Source organism: Aethalodelphis obliquidens, unplaced genomic scaffold, assembly GCF_003676395.1.
Source record: "Aethalodelphis obliquidens isolate GAN/ISIS:26980383/991018 unplaced genomic scaffold, ASM367639v1 scaffold5, whole genome shotgun sequence".
Classification (NCBI taxonomy): Eukaryota; Metazoa; Chordata; class Mammalia; order Artiodactyla; family Delphinidae; genus Aethalodelphis; species Aethalodelphis obliquidens.
The window spans coordinates 26,262,270-26,284,029 of record NW_020837949.1 but is presented as its reverse complement, the minus strand read 5'-3'; the positions used below and the strand labels follow the sequence as shown (position 1 = coordinate 26,284,029).

At 40.4% G+C, this 21,760-nt stretch overlaps 1 protein-coding gene across 1 annotated transcript; it reads right to left on the bottom strand.

Moving 5' to 3' along the window:
* Positions 1–663: 663 nt before the first annotated feature.
* On the bottom strand, positions 664–21,760 carry GPR37 (G protein-coupled receptor 37). Its single transcript, XM_027102054.1, has 2 exons — positions 15,128–21,760; positions 664–1,994 (listed from the first exon to the last, which is right to left on the bottom strand). The coding sequence occupies exons 1-2, from the start codon at positions 16,151–16,153 to the stop codon at positions 1,176–1,178; spliced, it is 1,845 nt and encodes a 614-aa protein (XP_026957855.1). The 5' UTR covers positions 16,154–21,760; the 3' UTR covers positions 664–1,175.

Sequence of the window (21,760 nt, the reverse complement as noted above, 5' to 3'; positions counted from 1 at the left end):
TGTCCCACATGGAAGGCATCCTACACAACTGCTTTAACTTGAACTCCTTAAGGGGTCCATAGAATTCAAATACAGAGGGTTAGATTTTTGTTGGGAGTTTATGGAATATCAACTTAAAGGTAGTATTTGAATATTCAAGTGTTCTAATCAAGATGCATAAATATTTTATTATTCCACTACTGTAATTTCTTAGAGAAATTAAGTCACACAGATTTAATCAAGTTCATTTTTTAAAAGGAGAAAAATTAGAATTCAAAGTGCTTCACACAGAATTCATGGTGCTTCAAAGGTCAGTGTTTAGATGAAATCAGATGACAAGTGGGTTGCTTTTTAGTCCTTGGTTCTCTTCATAATTCTTCATGGGAAAACCTATAGCTCTACATGCTAGTTCAGAGGTGAATTTCTTTAAAAAAAGATAGTTTCTTCCTACTCTGCTGTCTATTTATTCATATTTTATAAATATTTGGAAGTAATTTTACATCTCTAGCTGAATATTAAAAATACAATTTTTTAAACATACAGTTAGTTTTATGAATCATGCATATAAAATAGTACTGTTAGGAAAATGTCTTTATATCATAGTGATTGCCCACCTTAAAGGAAAATAGAATTATAAAACAATAAGGCTGATTTTAAATTGTGCATAGAATCAGTAATTGTGTATTTAAGGCAATTAAAAGATTTATTGAATCTTGGTTAAAAGTAGATTGACAATGACGTTAAAGAATAAAGTGTAATTTATTTGGTGCTACTTTGTGAATGCTTCTTAACTACAACTCACCTCACGATACCATATACAATATACTTTCAATCACAACTCAAACATAAAATAGCCTACAAAATCACATGGCTATAATCAATATACAGTGATTATATTTTTAAAAGAACAAAAGAAAGTTAGCAATTAATTAAGGTGCAGTCACTTTTTTCAAATAAAATATTAGCACCATACCAGATAAAATGATCTAAAACTACTGGCCTCCTCATACTTCTTAAATAACTAAATATAAATTTTTTTTTCAAAGCACAAATATTAATTTGCAAAATCAGTTCTACAGTAGTTAATATTTCTCTCCTTTTCTGCATGTTTTCCCACTAAGGAAAAATATGAAGTAAAAACTTTCACAGGATATGAAAATGAAACAAAGAAACCTAAGCAAACCAAAGGCTGTGCTTCAGCAATGAGTTCCAACGGACGCGAACGTGGACATCTCCCGGCGTATGGTACTGAAAGGTGAGAGCTCCAGTTCTGTGGTGTATTCGTTGTCATTGTCATCACTGGTCACCGTGGAAGACTTCTGGACGCAGTCGTCACAACAGCAGCAGCAGCATTCCATAAAGGCCCGACTGAAGGGTTTGCAGAGACAGAAAAGTAGGACAGGGGTCACACAGGACTTAAAGAACAAAAGGAACTGGCTGATGATATTAAGAAGGTCCATTGTCTGCTGGGAAACCCCTGTAGCCATGTAAGCAGTAACAATGTTGCAGATATTTTCAGGAATAATGCAAAATCCATATAAAATGGTCAAAGCCACGACTGTGCAGTTCATCTGGCTTTCTAGCTGAATCTGCCGCTTATTCCCCCGGGTACAGGCTTTCTCGGCTTTGCGGATTTTCCTTGCAGTCACTAAAGAGCAGGTGATGGTGAAAAGTGTGGGCAAACAGAAGTAACAGCCGAAGTACCACCAGAGTCTGGCGCTGTCGTAGGTGAGGGCTAAAACATAGACGGTGTCGGGGAGATCCGGGGAGATCTTGATGACGCAGCGTTCCGCGGGGGCGCGCCCGCTGAAGCCCGGGTCCTCCTTGCTCAGCTGGCGGAGCACCACTTCCGGCAGTGCCAACAGGAGGGCACCCACCCATATAACAGCAAGTTTGGCGGTTGTGGAAGAACAGTTTTCTATCATTTCGTAGTACATCTGGACGTTGGTGGCCGCACGGAAGCGGTCTATACACAGAGCACATAAGGTGAACGTAGTAACTCCGAGAGAAGCAGCCTGCGGGAGGAACACAGAATATATTTTTCCTGGGTCATCTCTGAAAGATCAAAACATTAGGCAATAGGGCTTCCCTGGTGGCGCAGTGGTTGGGAGTCCGCCTGCCGATGCAGGGGACACGGGTTCGTGCCCCGGTCCGGGAAGATCCCACGTGCCGCGGAGCGGCTGGGCCCGTGAGCCATGGCCGCTGAGCCTGCGCGTCCCGAGCCTGTGCTCCGCAACGGGAGAGGCCAAGACAGGGAGAGGCCCACGTACCGGAAAAAATACAGATGGGCAAAAAGTACGGAAAAAAAGAAAAGAAAAAAGAAAACGATTTCCTGGAATGAGGCATGAGTAACTGGGTTGGTGACTACAGCTGAATCATTGTAAGGACAACAAATAAAACTAGAAGAATAAAAAGAAGAAGAAATACAGTGGTTCAGGGTCAAGGAGCCAAAAAATATTAAAGCTGGAAGGAGCCATGAAGATCAGCTCAGTCATAGTCAACTTAGCGGGGCAAGGTGGTTGTCAAGTCACAAGATAAACACAGTAATCATCTGGGAGCATCAGATTTACCCCACTGTTTGGGGGGAAATTAAAATAACTTAATGTTTAATAAATAGTCTTTATTTATATATTTAAACAAGGACAATGGATAGGATGTAAAATGTTCATGAGGGTTAAGATAAACCAGGAGACTAAAAGAAAATTCCCTAGGTGGATGGATGCTTTGGGGTATACCCCAAATACCTGCATTCACTCTCCCCTGCCCGCTAAGTGGGAATGTTTAAGAAGCACAGGCAGAAGTCATGCCTTGGCAAAGGGGCCAAGAAATATATACACACATACATACATATATTATATATTATTGTCTACATTTTTAGAACTCGAAGGGATGTTGACAAAAGGAAAACCATTTGTCCTAACAATTTTAGTACTCAAAACATTAGTTGTTTATTTACTACATTCAAGCTGTCACTCTCCCCAGAGCGATGACAACTTGCCTTGTGGATTCTATAAGAGTTCCAATGTCAAATAATCTCTCTTCTTACACACTACACGTTAGTCAGTGTCTACTAGTTCTCATGTGCAAAATAAGGACACCGCATCCACGTCCTGACTATTCTCATAACTTGGTGGGGACAGTCTGAAAATGAGATATAATGAGGGGTTAACTGTTTGAAAAGCAAACATGAAGCAAAATATGACCAACGAAGTCTAGATCAGGGCAAATCAAGAGGTCATGGTTGAACAGCTCTTGTACTACAAAATTCATGCAGTTTCCCATAAACACCGGTATAAGAAATATCAATCTAATATGCCTGCCATGAAAAATGAGTCATCTCTACATTCACCTTTTTAAAATTAACTTTCAACTTAGTGAGTTGTTTGACTTGATGGAAATATACTTTTGCATCTATGCCAGAGACTCAAAATAATTCTAAAATTGAAGTCCACACTGTGCAACTGTCTTAAAATCAGATTTTGTTTTAATGTCAGTCATTTTTTGAATGTCATAGTCTGAATGGAAATCTGACAAGGATGGGCCATTTTCTAAAGGTCTGCACCGAACAGGATTACTGGGAAATTGCTGTATTTTATTTTACAGATTTTTGAAAGTTTTAATTTATATATTAGCTTTTCAAATGTTTTGATTCATCTCTCTATAAGACTGTAAAGCAAGGCTTTCTGCACTGTCTTCACTGAGGCAAATCTTGTGCATGTTTCCTTGTCACTTTGTATCCTGAGTCAGTCCACAAATACAAAGCTACAAAGGCTTATGCTGTGCATTCTTTTTAAATTAGGAATAACATTTCTGTTAAAAGGACAGCTTGGTGATTTTGAAGATACGAGACTCTGAAGAGAAGCAATCTCTTAGAGGCTCGGAACATCTATGTGCTTGGTAATTTTCTATCATTCCTTACAAAGAATGCACAACACACAGGAGATAGTGTCTTCTCCCCCATTAACCTCTTTAATTTTAAATCTAGAGATTTAAAATCTGGACCAATTATCACAGGAGCTAGCATTTGCATACCTATCTCCAAGTCTGTTACAAAGCATTTCATGAGAGGTAATAGCAAAGAACAAATGAAAGTGGGTAGACAGGTACTATGACAGGTGTGTTAGATTACCACTCCTTAGATATCATAAATGGTGCTGCACATCCACTCTTAATTAAAAGATGTTCACTGCTTCAAAAAGCAAAAAAAAAAGGGGGGTTCTAGCTTCTGTATAATTCATCTCACAAGATTAAAAAAAAAAACAACAGGAAAAATTTTAAGCAAGAGTAAGATGTGCCTCAATTTTTTGCTCAGGAATCCTTCTATACTGTATCTCATTTGAAGATGCTCAGTTCTTCAGCCATATTCCCAAGAGCTTTAGTACTGAGGACCTCAAACATATCTGACGAATCATAGATTGAGGGAACCTTCCCACTTGTCCTACACAATTTCAGGAAGCTCCTGTGTCCAGCTTCCTATTTTCAAATTGTACTTCTGTCTGATAGGATCCTCTGCAATTAGGATCCAGCTGAAACGGGGCGAACCGTCCAGGAAGGTCACAAGAGCTACAGAGAGAGTTGTTAAAGGAACCGCTGAGGCAAACACCGCCCCAAATGCAGATAGCACTTACTACGCAGTTGCCAACAGCAACTACAGCCCAAATGCCAGTCCCACATAGCTACTCCCTCCTGCCGCCACTGCCTGCAGTGTTATTACTCCAGATATTTTTCTGTAAATTCACTTATACACTTGATTTTATGATGTGAAAGAGCAGAAAGGGTACATGGTCCCAGCTCAGTACTTCCCCAAATTATTTACAGGAGACCGTAAACCTTTGTAAAGGCTTAACTGCATGCCTCAGAAATTAATTGATAAAAATCATCTGGACAATGGGTGGTGGGCTAATTTCTGCCTACTTAGATATGGAATCTATCCACGTAATTAGAATGCTAAATGCTGGGGTAACATGAAAAGATTTCTATCACAATTTTTAAATGTACTTGTTTACATACAGCTCATTAGAAATTCTACCAAGATGCATGGTGCAATTATACACAATTATAAAACTGTATCATGAAAGCTAGATCTTCTGCATTTAATGACCATATCTGATTGCTAAAATTCAATACCACTAGGAAATATGCTCTTGGGAGTAAAGCAGTTAAGCATTAGCTTAGATGGGTAGTTCTTTGAAGCAATATTCTGAGAGATGGAATGAGTGAGATGCAATCTGTTATTAATTAAACTGCAATGGAAGGAATAATTAACATGAACAAAAGCACAACTATAAACACTTTGAATAGACAAGACTATTACTTGTGAGAATCAAGATCAGAGGAAAGCTGGAAGCAGAAATCTTTAACTAGTTGGGAAAATAAGGTACTGAGAATTTTGAGGGGATTGGCATCAAAATACAGACACTAGAGAATCGAAATAAACAAAATAAACAAAATCTAAAACAAAATCTAAAACAAAATCTAAAATCTTTTCTTCCAATGTTCTGCTCTTCTTTGTTTCCTGGAATAACAACAGTAAAGCTACTTCAGCCCCTGTCCAGTCAACATCCAGAGTGGTGAGGCTGTGGGCAGCTGTGGTCACCTGTGGTCACCTGCAGCGTTGCTTCAAGGCACTGGGCAGGCACAGGGCAAGTGGAGACACTCACGTGGGAAAGGGGCAGCTGCGGTGTCAAAATGTTCTCCCCACTGCTCAAGGCGCTAACTCAATACAAACATCCAGCCTTGAGGAAATCCTGGCCACCATCTTTACCTAGTACTATATTAAGTTCATTCAAAATGAGGTGAAAAAAGAGCACGTGGATACTTTATGAGAAACAGTCGGGACTTCCCTGGCAGTCCAGTGGTTAAGACTCCACGCTCCCAATGCAGGGGGCATGGGTTCGATCCCTAGTCAGGAAACTAAGATCCTGCATGCCGCATGGCGCGGCCGAAAAAAAAAGGAAGAAAAACAGCCATCTGTGGAACTCCTGTTGTAGCTATTGCTCCATTTCTCAGAAGCTTACTGCAGACAGACAAATATGAAACCTTTATGAATGAGGTTAAGCTATGAAGGTACAACTCATACCAAATAAACAGTGTCTTTTGCTAAACCCTCTGATATACATCAGTGATAACACTGATGGGGAAAGAAAAGACCAACGTACTTCCAAGAAAAATTCTTTCATATGAAATCGAATCTACATGCTTAAGTACAGTGAAGCAGCTGGAATACACTGATTTTTATAAAACAGGAAAATTTCTAACCAAAGTCATGACAACTTACTCTAGCCTAGCTTATATTTTACCTCAAAAAGATGTTTAAGTGCATCTATTTACGTGCTGTCCTTTGTATACAAGTAACTCTCGAAACAAGGGCGTTATTGTTAACAAAACCCATTCATTTGAGCCATGAATGATAACCTATTATAAGTCCATGGTTAGAGACCTAACAATCAGTCAGGAAAAAAGCACGAGGAGCACAGGGTAGAGTTTCCTTTGAAACTCTAAATGGCTTGAGCTTGTGTGCCCTGGCTTCCTCTTGCATTTTCCATAATCCTTATCCTTGAAACACTTCAGGGCAACTTCTCCACCAGAGACACTTCTTTGAGCAACAGTGGAGACAACATGTTTCTCAGAGCCACTGTTTATCAGACTGCTGTGAATGAGATGGCCTTTATCAAAAGGTCTTCATTTCAGAGCACATGCAAATCATCACACTTGCATTAGTGTTTCCAGACCAAAATATAGAGTGAGTAGGAGAGATTTGTCTCAACCCTCACAAGGACATACACATCTCTGAAATGAAACAGAGCCCTTCCAGGCCACTCTTCCATCGTCAAAAAGAAGGTTCCTTACCTTTATCAGTATCACTGAGATTTAATCTGACACAGTCACATATCATAAATATCTATCTATTTCTATTATATCCAGGCTATTTCATCTATATGTGATTTCCAATGAAGATATCAACTGTCATTATTGCCTCATTTTCAACTTTCTTCCCTTTTTTTTAAACTTGATAACATGCTCTTACTTATTTAAAAAACAATGGAGACTATTTAAAAGCTACTATATCATCCTAAAATTTGTCTTGACCCTATAAATCTTTCTTTACCTTTATAGTCCCACCTTGATGTTCCTACCAATTACAACTTCTGACTTCTGTAGAAGTACATTCCTTTGCAGTTAAAAAAAAATAATCATTTGACTACAACTTATCTAAAATGTTACAATTTAATTACAAATATGCCAATGCTCATTAGTGTAAAAATGCAAATGAAGCAAGATTAACATCATGTGTACTACAATGGGAGCCACCTATTGGAATCAACAGGTCTTAGAGCATTTATATATTCCATATTCATTCTCAATAATTAGAAATTCATTTCAAAATGTAATCTTTCCCACAAGCTCAAAGTCCACATTTCAACGCTTGATATTATTATGATGTTTCTAATCAATCTTAAAATGAACTGGGATTTCTGTTTTTCACCTAAGGGTTCTGACAAGTTTCCAAAGAACAGTAACAAATTTTCACCTATTTTTTTCTTGTGACTGATGAAATTGATTTGCATGATGGTGAACCTAAACTAAAGACAAAATCAGAGTTGGCCTCATCCATTTGTGCTTGGGTAGTTATGAGAAACCACATTTTAAGACAAAATTCCTCTGTTCTTAACCAAAATTCCATTGTTGGTAGTAGGTTAAGGAAGTACCCTTTCTTTACTCATTCCTCTTCAAAAGGCATGTATCTCTAAATTTCACATCTTACTGTGAATTAGTTAACAGATGCTTTTCCTATATAAGAGAAATCTGAACCAAGGAGAAGACAGTAAAGGTAGGAGGAAAGTTCCCTGAAGGAGGGAGTGACGAGAAGGGAATAAAATAATGGCAGCCCTGAGTACAGTCATACACCTAATTGAAATGACTCATTCTAGGCTAGGATCAAATCAGTGACCTTGGCATCATTCATGCCATCAACCATTCAAGTGTGCTGACACAGCACATTGAAAACCGTCATAAATTCACAAACTGAAAGTATTCTGTCTAAAGAATAAGTCTGGAATTGTGATGATATCCGGTTCTTCTGGAGGTTTTGTGGAAAGTATCTGTACCTACTTTGCAAATAGAAAGGGCCCATATTTGAGATTGTAGCAATTCCATTCTCCACTCAACCTTGAAATTTTAGGTGAGATCATCTCTTCTGGCACAAAGAATACCATTCTCATAAGGATACTTAAGAGTTAAGTATCCTTGGCAACAAGGTTGAGTTAATTATGGGACCTTGGCAGGTCAATTTGTGGTTAAAAAAAAAAAAGACAGAGGATCCCTGGAGGATGGGCACGGAAATGCAGTGCCAGAGACAAACCTCACTGCATAGCAGTCTGCCCACCCTCTCCCCACACGGTCCACATCTCAGACTCAGATCCCTGTGCTTCTAATGGGACACTGTTAAACCTAGTTGCAGCACATAGGAAGAGCTATTAAAGGTGGGATCACTCTCTCAAGGCCCATGCAGTACAAGGGTGAAGGGCAAGGTAGACCCTTACTTCCTCAGCCTTGGGTACACTCCTAAGCTCAGATCTGTTTTGCTTTTGTGGAAATATTTGCTTCTTTTTCACTGTTGAGAGATGTTTTGTTGATATAACCAGATACGCTGGCAGCCCTCAGGAACTGAGGATACGTCCTCACTTTGACTGTGGGCTTGAGAAATTAATCCAGGTCTCAGGAAGGTCCATTCTTTATGCTTCCCTTTCCCCGACTCTATAATAGGTCTAAAGTGTCTCCCTCTTCAGCCTTTCTTCTTATGTTCTCTAAGGTCAAATCAAACAATAGGTATGTTTTAGAGATTTTCAGAAGAAAAGGACTCAATTTAATGTACTGTTATTACATTGCTAATTAAACAATTCATTTAAATAAACTTTAAAAAATTTGATTTACTTAATGTCCTTATGGCTAATAAGGACGACTAATTCCAAAGCAGAAATGGTTATCTCAGGCAGTGTATTCTAAATAATAATTTAATATTTAATAATATTTAGAACAATTCTGTATTCTAAATGAAATTTCTAGGACTGTCCCATCTGCCCAATTGTCTTATAGGCCTCCTATCCCAGGAAAATTTGAGAAAACAAGAATTAAAAGATTTTCATAGTTGTAACTTTTCACCATGGCTCTAGGCTGTATGCATTTATGAAAACTAAGCGTAAGACTATGCTTGAAAAAGAATGAGAGGGAACATAGTTTTCACTTGAATTTCTCCATCTTTGGTCATAACTAAGTACAAACGAGAGCTGACCCATTCCAGAGCCATGCCTGAACTTCCATAACACCTTGTTTAAGCCTCTTTTAAAGTATTCATCACACTGTAGCACACGATTTCACCTGTCTATAATAGCAGTATCATATCTATGTTACTCATCTTTGGAAACTTTTTCCTCTCTTCCCCTTCTTCTTCCACTCCTGTTTCCTCCTAACATAGTACCTAGCATAGCAGAAAAGCCCAGTAAATGTTTAATGAATGAATGGATAGTAAATAAATGAATGAATGATGACATCTATGGAAAAGGACTATAGAAAATAATGAATTATACAAGCTGTTCTTTAATCAGTTATTGGGTGCTGCTGTTTCGTGTATAATCCTTAAAAGCTGAATGCCAACTAATATCTCTAGAAGGCAAGTAAAGAAAAATCCACGTTCCTGTTTATACTTCATCGGCAAGCTTTAAAAAAGGATGACATTCTTATTACAATCAATAGTCGAGGAAATTATTTGAATTTCACATTTGAATATCCTAAAGCTTTTACTTCTTATGTGGAACCCAAATTCAGTAAACTTCACCGTACACTGTTCATGAATGGAGTTATACATAGGAGCACACTTTATACTTGTTTTCTTTTCTGCTGGAGTTATCAGCCAAATACTGTCACTTGCATGGGAATGTGAAAATTATTATAAAGGGATTAATAGGAAGTCATACAATATTTGTTAAGCACCATTCTCACACAGTGTGTCTATTTTCCCTGATAGTATTATTAGTAACTTTCAAGTGGCTCACAAAACTGTGTTTCCACTTAAAAGTCTATCAGAATACCCAATGGCTAATCCACCCCTCAAGCAAATTTACTGTCTGCCATGATCAATGTACTTGAATCTAGGAGTTTTAGGGAAATCTGTGCAGACTCACAAAACTGTATAGCAATATCATCTTCAGCTTCGGTACCCACCCTTCTTTTCGTATCTGTCAGTGCCAACTACAATCTAAGACAATGAAAAAGTCATTTGCTCACTCAGTTTAAAACCAGTATTTCTAAAGCCATTGGAGAATCTGGCTTTTTTCATCATGAAAGGTTCTAGACCTTCCATAAATCATCCCTGGTCCAGAGGCCCTGGTGAGATGTATTCCCTTTATCCACCCACCACAATCATGCAGGAATCTTGTATCCCAGGAAAATAAAACTACAGTTAGATCTGGGGTTAACTTAGAACTATTTGAAGCCTTCTTCCCTCCCTACCACTCACCATGAAGGTGTGAGTTCTTTAAACTAAGGAGCTGTCTATATTATTCAAAACGTCCAATTAACATCCAAATGGAAATAGTTAGCAGTGGATCTGTATCAGGTGATACACTGACTCTGGTTGGCGTTCATCAAATAATTAGCAGAGAGCTGTTCTAGTTGGTTGCCATATTCAATGCCTGAGTTATTTGGCTTTAACCATTTTTTAGATCCCTAAGAGAATGGTGTGGTAGGGAACCCCTCTGCCATTCTCCTACTGCAATCTACACCCAGACCTCCATATCCAACCCACATCTACACGCTCTCTCTCTCCATACAACTATTCAACTATTGCTTTGAGTATAGTTTTTTCTGGTGACTCTCTGACAGACCAGTTCAAAATGATGTGGCTGTTAGAATGGCCACCATCCACCCAGATTTCCTCCTCTCCTATCCCCCTTTCCTACCATTCCGTCTGCTTTAAGGGACTTATCACTAGGTCACAGAGACATCATAATCCTGGAACAGAAAGAGAGAAATTATCAACTACAAATGTTCCTACTATGTTCCCACTCATAGCAGTATTATACTAAACCTCCCTTTCTACAGATAGACTCTGGAAGCTGGGTGTTCTCCTTAAGTTTTGGTCAACAAATTGAAATAAAAAGAAGAGTTAAATGCGAATTGCAAAGACATATAATTTCTGCTGAAGAAACACCTATTTTTCTACACAAAGCCAACTCTCCCCCAAATTCTACTTCCTCCTTAAGATTATACTAATACTCAAGCTGTAGAAAAAAGAATTGTGGGAGAGAAGGAAAAGAAGGCAAAGGAGAAGATGGGAGAGAAAAATTGTAAAGATCAATAAAAATTAATTGTGGTTAAAAGTTTTAAGTAACTAAGAAAAATTTAAAAAGAAAAACATTGAAAAAGGCAAAAAAGACTACTAGAAAAATGGTAAATCATACATTACAAATCAATAAGAAGGTGTGTGGTGGGAAGAAAAGGAAGACTACCCAACAAATAAAATAAATACAAGAGATTAGAAAGTAAAGAAAAGGCAAAATCTAGATAACAAAGGAGATAAAATGTCAAATAATTTTCAGAAGTCTTGTGGTCAAGAAGAAAAAGATTTGGAATGAGGGCAAAACAGGGAGAAAGTTTTCAAAAAGATTTGTAATGTCCTCCCCTATCTAGAACACTTTGTGATTTTTAAGAACATAAAATATAACCTATGTATCTTTATTTGATTATTAAAATAACCATGTTTGGCACATGAAAAAATGCAATTGTCTCAGATTACTGCAATTTTTAAAAATTTAATGAGCTACCAACTATGGAATTTATGGGAAACGATGAAATTTAAGAATATAAAGAGCTACAAATTTCATCATATAACAAATGATGTTAACTGGGCTTATTATTTTTCCTGTCTGTTGGATACAAAAATCTTTTAAAAAGATGCCAAGGAGGGCTTCCCTGGTGGCACAGTGGTTGAGAGTCCGCCTGCCGATGCAGGGGACACAGGTTCGTGTCCCGGTCCAGGAGGAGCCCGTGAGCCCGTGAGCCATGGCCGCTGAGCCTGCGCGTCCAGAGCCTGTGCTCCACAACGGGAGAGGCCACAACAGTGAGAGGCCCGCGTACCGCAAAAAAAAAAAAAAGATGCCAAGGAGCAGAAAGAAAAAGAAAACACTCACTGGACATTGTTTTGCCTCATAGATGTTTGCCTACTAAACAAATATCAACATCAAGTGTTGAGAATAAGGGTCTGGTTGCCATTGACTAAATATGTATACGTAGGATGGTCATTTCTCTTTTCTGAGTGTCATATGTCATCTTTAAAATGAGGGGGTTGGGTTAGAGTGCCATCTGGTTCTAATTTAACGTGGTAATTCAAAAGCCACTGTAGTGGCTGCTGTGGTTCCCCACCCAGATTGCTTCTTCCCCAAAGTCCTTTAGGAATGAAATGCTGATCTCCCCCAGCTGCTGGGACTATGGGTGGTTGATGGCTCTTAGCTGCATCCCTCTCTAGGAATTGCCCTTAACCAAAGAGATCCACCCGGCTCAAGGTTATGCCCCCTTCCTGGGAGCAACTTGCATCCAATGACTGGTCTGTTAGGGGCTATAAAGGCTGAGCCGTTTTGCCTCCATTCAGGACCTCCCTCTAGGACCACCCCAGCCCTGAGCTCCCTGTGGTGTCAGCTGAGGTCTTTGTGGCATCTGCATCACAGTTCAACGTCCCTCTCTGCTCAGTCCTGCTTCCTTCATTCCCTAACAGGTGTTGAACCTGAGCTCACACCCCAATAAACTTCCTGAAGCAGATCTCCACATTAGCATCTGTTTTTTTTCAGAAACCCAACATGAAATAGGTATTAGATCCCTCTTACTTCTGTGAAAACAGCAGTGCCTCCTGGAAGCAGAAATGCTTTATTCTGAGAGTTGGATTGTATTTCTTGTCCTCATAATCAGGAAGTATGGAGCTAATACTTCTGTCTGATCATCATTTTCACAGAGTATGATGAAACATTATAGAATTATTTCAGAAGACTAGGATTAGGTATGAATATAGAAACACTAAATCTTAAGGCTTTTATTCATTATTCTAACAGTAAAAATGTACATTATAGTTTAATTTTTCAAGAAAATAAAATGAGTGAATCTTTTTCTCCAAGCCTTTGCTTTTCCAGGGGAAAAAAGAGCCTAGTACCAATAATTAAAAAATAGAAAAGGGCTATGAAGAAGGGGGGAAATAGAGAGTAAAATATAATAATTGTTTTTCTTAAGGAGCTGAGAATTAAATTTAAAAAGGAAATACAAATGAAAGTATGCATTTTTTAAAATCCTCAGTATTAGAGGATTTCTCTTTAATTTTCTTTCCCTTTATTTAGAGAAAGAAAATTAAAACACATACGTAATAAATACCATCACTCAAAACTCACAGGTCTCACTAAACTAACCGAAGTTTATATATTCTTTTCTGACTTTGAATGGGATTCTTTTCTTTTAAAGTTTTTTTTCAAGAACTTTGGTAAATTTTTTTCTTTCCCCAGTTTCTTTTTTCTGTCCTTTTTATTGTTTTTCCCTTTAATGTATAATGATTTCATCCTGTCCAGTGCATTTAAAACAAGCCAATATGCTTCCCTCTTATTGGAGGTAACTCTCCTATTCACTTTATAGTTTACTTTTGTCTCTTTTTTGCATATGTCAATTTCTTCTGCATTATTCAAACAATCAGAGAAATCTTAAATTGAAATTGACCTTGAAAAGGCAATTGGTAGACACATATTCTCTTCCAAAAATTTCACTTCCTTCTCTGCAATTCAAAAATGAGCTGTCTACCAAATATTTAGATGTTTCGGAGCTACTTGGAGCTTGGCAACAAGAGAAATTCTAGATGTTGGTAAAGTAGCAACAGCTGATTTAGCAAGCATGGCATGATCCCGCATCTGATCTCTGCCAGGATAACAGAGGGTCTTATTTACAGTCTCTTGCCTTGGCCCTTCTAAGTAGGTACGGTTTTCTGTTTACTTATCCCCTAGCATTAGGCCCTGGAACAATGTTGAACATAATGTCACTGGCCCTGGTGCCAGACAGGATCAGGGGCTCTGGAATATTTACAGTTTCCCTTCTTTGCTTCCATAAATGAAACGGGCAGTCTCAATGGAGTAAATCAAGGGCCAGCTGGCTGAAAACACAACTGGCAACAAAGCACGTGGGCTCCTTCCAAGAGCTGGTGTTTAAAGAAATTCCAACTACCATAATAACGGTTAAGGACACTAGCTGTAGGATGTTAACAGTCAAATTTTACTCAAATATTTCCGTTTCCAAAGTTTGGAAGCTATTATGTGTCCCCTTCTTCTTAAGAAATTTTCTAGTCTTGGAAAAATAGCCAATCCCTTATACTCTAACAAATGACAAATATATACTATATACTTTGGGAATGTCAAATAAATTCTGTGCCATGATGTACAAAGTGTTATTTTTGCTTAAGCTCATTCATACAAAATAAATAAAATGGTTACAAAGTTGAGAAGGAAAAAAAGAGGAACAGAAATGACATACGAATTTAGGTGGGATAGCATGGCAGACAGCCAGACAAACTAATTTGGGAGGTTACTAATGTATCCAGGCCAAGTGACAAACAAAGAAAAGCAGATTTCTTTTGTTAAATAAAATATATATTACTCCAATTTTGATATTTAAGAAGAAATGTGATAATATCCTTGGGGAAGAAATCATACTGGAGCACTAGAAACCTAGTAGATGAGTGATGCAGGGTTTTTTTTCTTGCTAGGTTCTAATAATGAATTCACTCTAGAATCTCTGATAGTCTCCAAATCAGAAATCTATATGTATAAAACCATAGTTCAGAGAGAGAAATTTAAAATCTAAACAATTCTATACATTATGAGATGCTAATTATCTCCCAATCCAGGAGCAGATGAGTTTGAAGGTGAGTGGACAAAGCTGCTTAGGTCCGCCCCTGTGCCCAGCATATAAATGCCAATGTCTATAAATGATTGGCAAGAGAAATGAGGGAGGGACCCTGAGAAAAAGTGAAAGGCTTCAGCAGTAGGTGCGTGGAGCAGCCGGTCTGATGCTATAAATCCCGGAAATGAATAAAGCCCGTAGCTTGAGACCCCCTGGAAGGCATTACCTCTACATAGGGCACGACCTTGCAGGAGAAGTCCTCCAGCAGCCACTTCTTGGTCAGCTCATGAAAGATGACGAGCGGAAGGCAGAAGAAGATGATGAGAAAGTCCCAGAAGGCCAGGTTGGCCAAGAGGGAGTTGGAGATGCTCCGCATGTAGTAGTTGTGACACACGATGCACATCACCGCCAGGTTGCCTATGATGCCGGTCCCGAAGATCACCACCGACAAACACATGACCGCATAGGCTCCGTATGACTCCTGGGTCAGTGGGTAGAAAGGGTTCTTCAGTCGCAAGCGCGGGTTCGTGGTGTTCCCTCGCCGAGGACCCCCGCGTTCGTGAACTCCTTCAAGGGAGGACCCGTTCAGAGCCAGAGCCCTGCCAGGGGGTGCAATCGTCCGCCCTTCGTGCCCCGACGGTCCATTGACCGTCTTGGGTTGGGGGTCGTGGTGGGAACCCTGGAGTTTCCCGGCTCTCCTTGGCCAATAATAAAGGTCGCTGGCTCCGGGTTCCTTCCTCACACTCTGCTCCTGACTGCGCCCAGAAATGCCAGAGCCTCTGGGACCCTTTTCCTTCTCCTCTGACGTGTGAAGGAAGAGTTGGAGAGCCGTGGGGTTCCCTCTCCCCAAAGTACCCGGGGGCTTCTGACTCCGGGCACCTTTCCACCTCCAGGCGCCAGGTGGTCTGGCTGGAGGTCCCGAGGGCTCCGCTGCCGACGCCTCCGCCCCTCTGCCCGCGCCTGGGTCACCGCCGCGGGCCGCGGGTGGGTCCCATGAAGGCGCCAAGCGCACCGCTGCCTCCTGAGCCTCCTCCCTGGGCGCACGGGTTGGCAGAAGGTCTCCTGCAGAATTTCCCAGTCCCCAAGCGTCCCTGCTGCGACGCTGGATCAGTGTAGGTGAACAGCTTTCCCCCAGACAATTTTCGTTCCCGGGCGCAGGGGCGGACCCGAGGACGAGAGAAGCGGAAACCTTGAGCAGTAGCAGAAGCAGCAGCCGCGAGGTGCGGGCGAGACGCGCGCCCGCGGCCCGCATGGCTGGGCGAGGGCGCACCCGGCAACGGCGGCTCCTGCTTAGGACGGACACCTGCTGCTAAAGTTGCCGCTGAGAGTTAGACACATGTCACATACTAACCCCCGCCCCTGCAGCGGGGGACGGGAGATTAGGGGGAGGTTGGGGGATGGGTCTTGGGGTCACAGTCCTTCCCCTCTACAATCCTTCCTCGTTTGGTGTCCTGTGCATTTCTCAGCCAAGTCCAACCCGAGCGCTGCGTATCCCCAAGATTCAGAGAGGGAATCGCTGCTGCCGGTGGCTGACCTTGAAAACTTGCAACCAACGCCTGACTGTTGATTAATGTTGCGACTGGGAGAAGCCCAGACGAAGCCCCACGCTCCTCCCTGCCTTTGGGGTGGCTGCCTTCCTGGTAACAGTCGCTCTGCCTATTTACATGCTTTCGATATAGCTTTATCCAGCAGCAAGACGAGGTCGCTTCAAGGGAAAGGAAAGCAAGTTCCCCACCTTCAGATGACTAGTAGCCACACTCCCGCTCCCGCTTGCTGGAGACAGGCTGCCCACAGCCAGACGCCGCGCACATGCGCCGGGGTAACTCTCGCCCCACCTAACCCCAGCGACTCGCGAGGCTCCTGCAGACGAGGAGAAGCGGGATGCGAAGCCCGCGGCCGCGGCCAAAGTTGTCTCTCCTCTTGCTCAAAGTTGACCAGGGGGCGGCGCGGGCTGCTGGGCGGCGCGTCTCCGCGGAGAAGGGAATCGGTGGTGGGGAGGGCTAGCTCTGCTCCTCGGTGGACAGTGCCGGCGGCCGCAGGAGCTTGTGGCGGCGACAGCGGGCGCAGCCCCGGCGGAGAGAGTGGTGCCCGGAACCGCCGCGGGCGAGGCGGTGCATGGCCAGGAAGCCCCTCGCCGCCGCTCCAGCCGCAGCGCGCGCACGCGAAACCCAGCGCTCCGCTCCTTGCCTCCTCCCCCTGCTCAGCCTCCTGCGAGAGACGCGCTGGTTTGTGGGGAGACGGGATCCCCTGGCGGCTTACGAGGTCACTAAACCCACACACGTTTCATTCAAGCCCTTTGTAGCGGCTTCCACGCGTAGGAGCTGGAAGCGGCGAGAGAACGAGGGCGGAGGCGCGGAGCCTGCGCGGCTCGAGGCTAGGGATGGGCGGGACATGTTAATTCCCCAGATGTCTGAACCAGCCTGACGGGTCCCAGAGCCGGGTTGTGGGAAGAGGCGAGGGGCGGGGTGGCGGGGGTGGGGGAGATCCGTGCGTTCACTTCCAGACCTGGGTCCTCGAGGGAGTCGTAAATTGAGGCGCTCGCCTCCTTAGGTGTTTCCAAGAACTGAGGATGGGAAAGAAAGGAAGCTCAGAGGCTTCCATCGTAGAGAATGAGCAGTTCTGGGAGTGGGACGCAGAGTGGGGATGCGAAGGATACCCTTTCCCTTTAACAAGGGTTTAGGAGGCATCCTACCAGGGGTTACTTTAGAACCACTCAGACCACAATGAAAGTAGTTTTGTTTGATGAAGTAGAAGGAAATGATAGGTAGGGGGAAATTAACATGAACAGAACTTCCAGCCTGGCTGACCAGGCCTTTCCAGCCTTTTATACAGTAAAACCCCACACTCAGGCCACAGCTGTCAGGGTGTAGCTAATACGACAGACAAATACCAGACAAACTGATTAAGAGAGAGCAAGTGATAGAGGAAGAAATAAACACATTTTGAAAAAAGGGAACATGTAGAGAGACAGGAGAAAACACAATGAGAAATAATGCCTATTGTGGTAGGTAGAATAATGGCCTTCCAAAAGATGTCCACATCCTAATTCTTAATACCTGTGAAAATGTTACTTTACATGGCAAAAGGGACTTTGCAGATGTGATTTCTCAAGGGATTCTCATCCCCTTGAGGTGGGGAGAAGATCATGGATTATCCAAGTGGGTCCATTGAAATCACAAGGGTCCGTGCAAGAGGGAGGTAGGAGGGTCTGAGTGAAGTGAGACCCTGAGCTAAAATAATGCTGGAGATCTCTAGAAACTGGAAAAGGCAAGGAATAGGCCGTGCCTGATTGTTTTTAGAGTTCTGACCCCCAGAATGATAAGATAATGAATTTGTGTTTTTTAAGCCACTTTAAGCCACCTATCAATTACAATGGAGTTTCTGGGAAGGGTGCAAAAGCTATTTCCTTGTTGAATTTGAATTTCTCTCTGGGTAGAGGTGGAAATTAGCGACACATTAATGTGATCTAGAGTAAAAAAAAGGATCAAAATAATAGCTCACATGTATAACCGAGACTTAAAATAAATGAGATGGGGGGGAATATCTCTAGTTTTATGTTGACAACTTTTTTTTCTTGTTCACAACTAACCCAGGTTACCCCCTCCTGAATTTTTTTTTAAATAAAGTATTACAGTTAAAGTAGAAGATTTCTCTCACCTTATTCCCATCTCCCTATCACCTGAGGTGACTAATATTCTGAAGTTGATGTGTATTTTTTCATCCACATATTTTGTACTTTTATGCTAGATCATATACGAGTTATACTGTTCTGTGTGCTTGAGAGTTACACAAATGGTGGCATAGCATAGTGAAGACACTGAATTTTGCTCTTTTCCTTTTACACTTATAATTCTGAGATTCAGCCTAATTGATACATGTAAGTCTAGTTTGTCCTTTTTATGAATATGCTATAGTTAATTTTTACATTCCTACATTGGTTAACATTTGCGTTGTTTCCATTCTTTTTACTCTTAAAAGCAAGCATAGAAGTTTCCTTGTGCCCACATGCAAGAGCTCCTCTAGGGTTTATACTTACGCATGCTATTTCAGGTTCATAGGATATTAACACCATCAGCTTTTTAAGGTATTAACAAATTACTCTCTCAGAGAGCAGGATATGAGAGACCCCCTTTTCTTCCTATCCCCTCAAAGTTTTGTTTGGATATTATCATTGTCATTCATTTTTGCCAGTCTCGGTAAAATAGCATTTCATTGTTATTATAATTTGTAGTTCTATAATTATTAGTGAGGCTGAGCATCTTTCCACCTTTTATTGGTAAGTTGGGTTTCTTCTTTTGTGACATTCCTGATCCCATCCTAGATAGACACTGGATCTCACTACATCTGCACCACAGTCTGCTTCCAACTTGTGGCTTGATTTTTAATTTGTTGATGGTGTCCTTATTGGTTCAGAAATGTAAAACTTTTAGAAATACTTATCATTATTGTCCTTTATACTTTTGCTTCTTGAGTTTTGCTTATTAAATCTTCCCTACTCTGATGTCATAATGACATTTTCCTAAAAATTATTCTCAAAGTTTTAAATATTTAGTGTTCATATTGAGGTCTTTAATATGAAATATATTTTATATATAATATGAAGAAATAGATATAATTTTATTTTTACCTATATGGGTTGTCAGTTTTTTTTCATCACCACTTATTGACTAGCCCAACCATTCCTACCATTTGTAATGACAGTTCTCTTATTTTATTGAACTCCCACAGAAGTTTACGTGCGCGTTCCTGTTTTCTGTTCTATTCATTGGTTACACTGGTCTATTTGGCTATCCCTGTACCAACATCAGGCTATTCTTATTTCTGCAGTTATATAAGTCTTAATATCTGGTAAGGTACATATGGTAGCTCTCAAATTTGTTAATAACTTTAAATTTTATATGTAGACTTAACTAACCTACAAATAACGCCAAATTTATTTCTTTACAACAACCATTTGTTTTCCTTGTCTTACTTCATTGTTAAGTACTTCCAGTACAGTGCTGACTAAAAGAGGTGAGCCATGTCCTTAAATATCTCAATTTCATAAATTATTTAAGAAATGTTCTGAATGTTAAGCTAGCCTAGCATTCCTAGGGATAAGCCTTATTGTATGCTACAGTATTCTTTTAAAAACAGGTGGTGTTGAATTCAATTTGTCAGGATTTTCTTTGGGATTACTGGATATATGTTTGTAAGTACTCAAAAATCACCTTATTAGAAAGGCTTTCACCGACCATCCTTTTAAAAGGACAACCTTTCCCCATCCATTACTCTCTTCTCTTACTCTCTATTTCCTTACACATTTTGAAATGGGAAAAAAAAAAAAAGAATATCTAGAGAGACAGGAGAAAATACAATGAAAAATATGTAATTGGCTTGAGTTGGGCATCATTCTCCAAGTGGTAAGCTGAAGCACTGAGGTAGCCAGCTTGGAGAGAGGTTTAGGAAAATCCTGGTGGAGGGGCTGTCCGTGCCTGTCTGAAACAATACCTTCTTATTCGTAAGTAGCTCCCTCCTTAACCTGAACAATGATGCCTTCCAGCTTGGATGTGCCATGCTCTGGTTCCTTAAGACTTATTGTGACCATGAATAAAATTGCAGAGACCTCCAGCCACCCTGTTGGAGTCTGGGACAATGTCAATCATTTATCTTTTGGGAAACACAATTTTCTCATCTGTAAGACAAGGCTACCCATATCTCCTCTCAGCTCTGCCCACCCAAGTTGTTATGATGATTACACAGATATGAAAAGACTTTACAAATGTACAATATTTGTGTTGCTGTTTTTAGTAGTTCAACTATTTGTTGCTATTATCAACATTTAAATGCCATCAAGAACATGAAAGCCTTGAAGGAGATCATGCTTTATACATAAAAGTCTAAAGTGGGCTTATTATATAAGAAAAGTTAGAAAGCATTCACTGCAAAAGAAAAACAAGTCTTTCAAATGTTTTCTCAAAGCTTATCTCATATGTAACTATAATTTTAAAAATTGAAATAGTCACAATTTATCTATTTCTGTAGTTTCTGTTTTAGAAAAACAGATCAGAAAAGATGTTGGCTAATCACTGTCTAGTTTACATCAGAGGTCATTTATCTGTACAAGAACTGATTTGAACATGGATTTTTCTGTGTCAGCATCCCACAGGGTTTATAATATATAATATTGACTTTATATACAAAAGAGAACATGTAAATTGTTACCTGTCTTGGCATTTCTATACAGTCTATTACACTTCATTTAGTGTTTGGTGTGCTGAAATAAGGCGCATGACAAAATAAGAGAAATTACTATTTCAGGTTCTAAGATACATCACTGAACAAGGGAAGAAGTTTTACTCAGCACCCAATTCACTTCTCAAGTAATTTTTCTTTCCTTTTGTTTGGCTTCATAGAATTCAAAGGGACCACTTTCTAAAAGAAATTGTAACATGCAACCAACAGATTAGTATGTTCTGAGATTCAAAATACCTCATTTTACAAACAGTTTGTGGTTGCAAACTCTCTCTGTCCCTAAATTGCAAATTGTTAGTTTAGAAGCCTCTACTGACTACCTGCTTCATCCCCTCCCCATGCCACATATGAGAGCTCAACTAGAATTAATTAATGGGAAAAATGGTATTGTTTGGGATAAAACACCAACATGATCATGTCTATCTTAAAAATCAAATATCAGTGTTAAAGTATTTAAATTTTTTAATGAATCAACAATAATTAAAATAGTCCCTTAACTATGACAGAAGAAAATGTAGCTGTTGGGATACATAAAATGTTTAGAAAACTACACTATATTGCATAATCAAGTCTTTTTTTTTAATTGGAAAGAAATTTGAGGACTTCCCTGGTGGCGCAGTGGTTA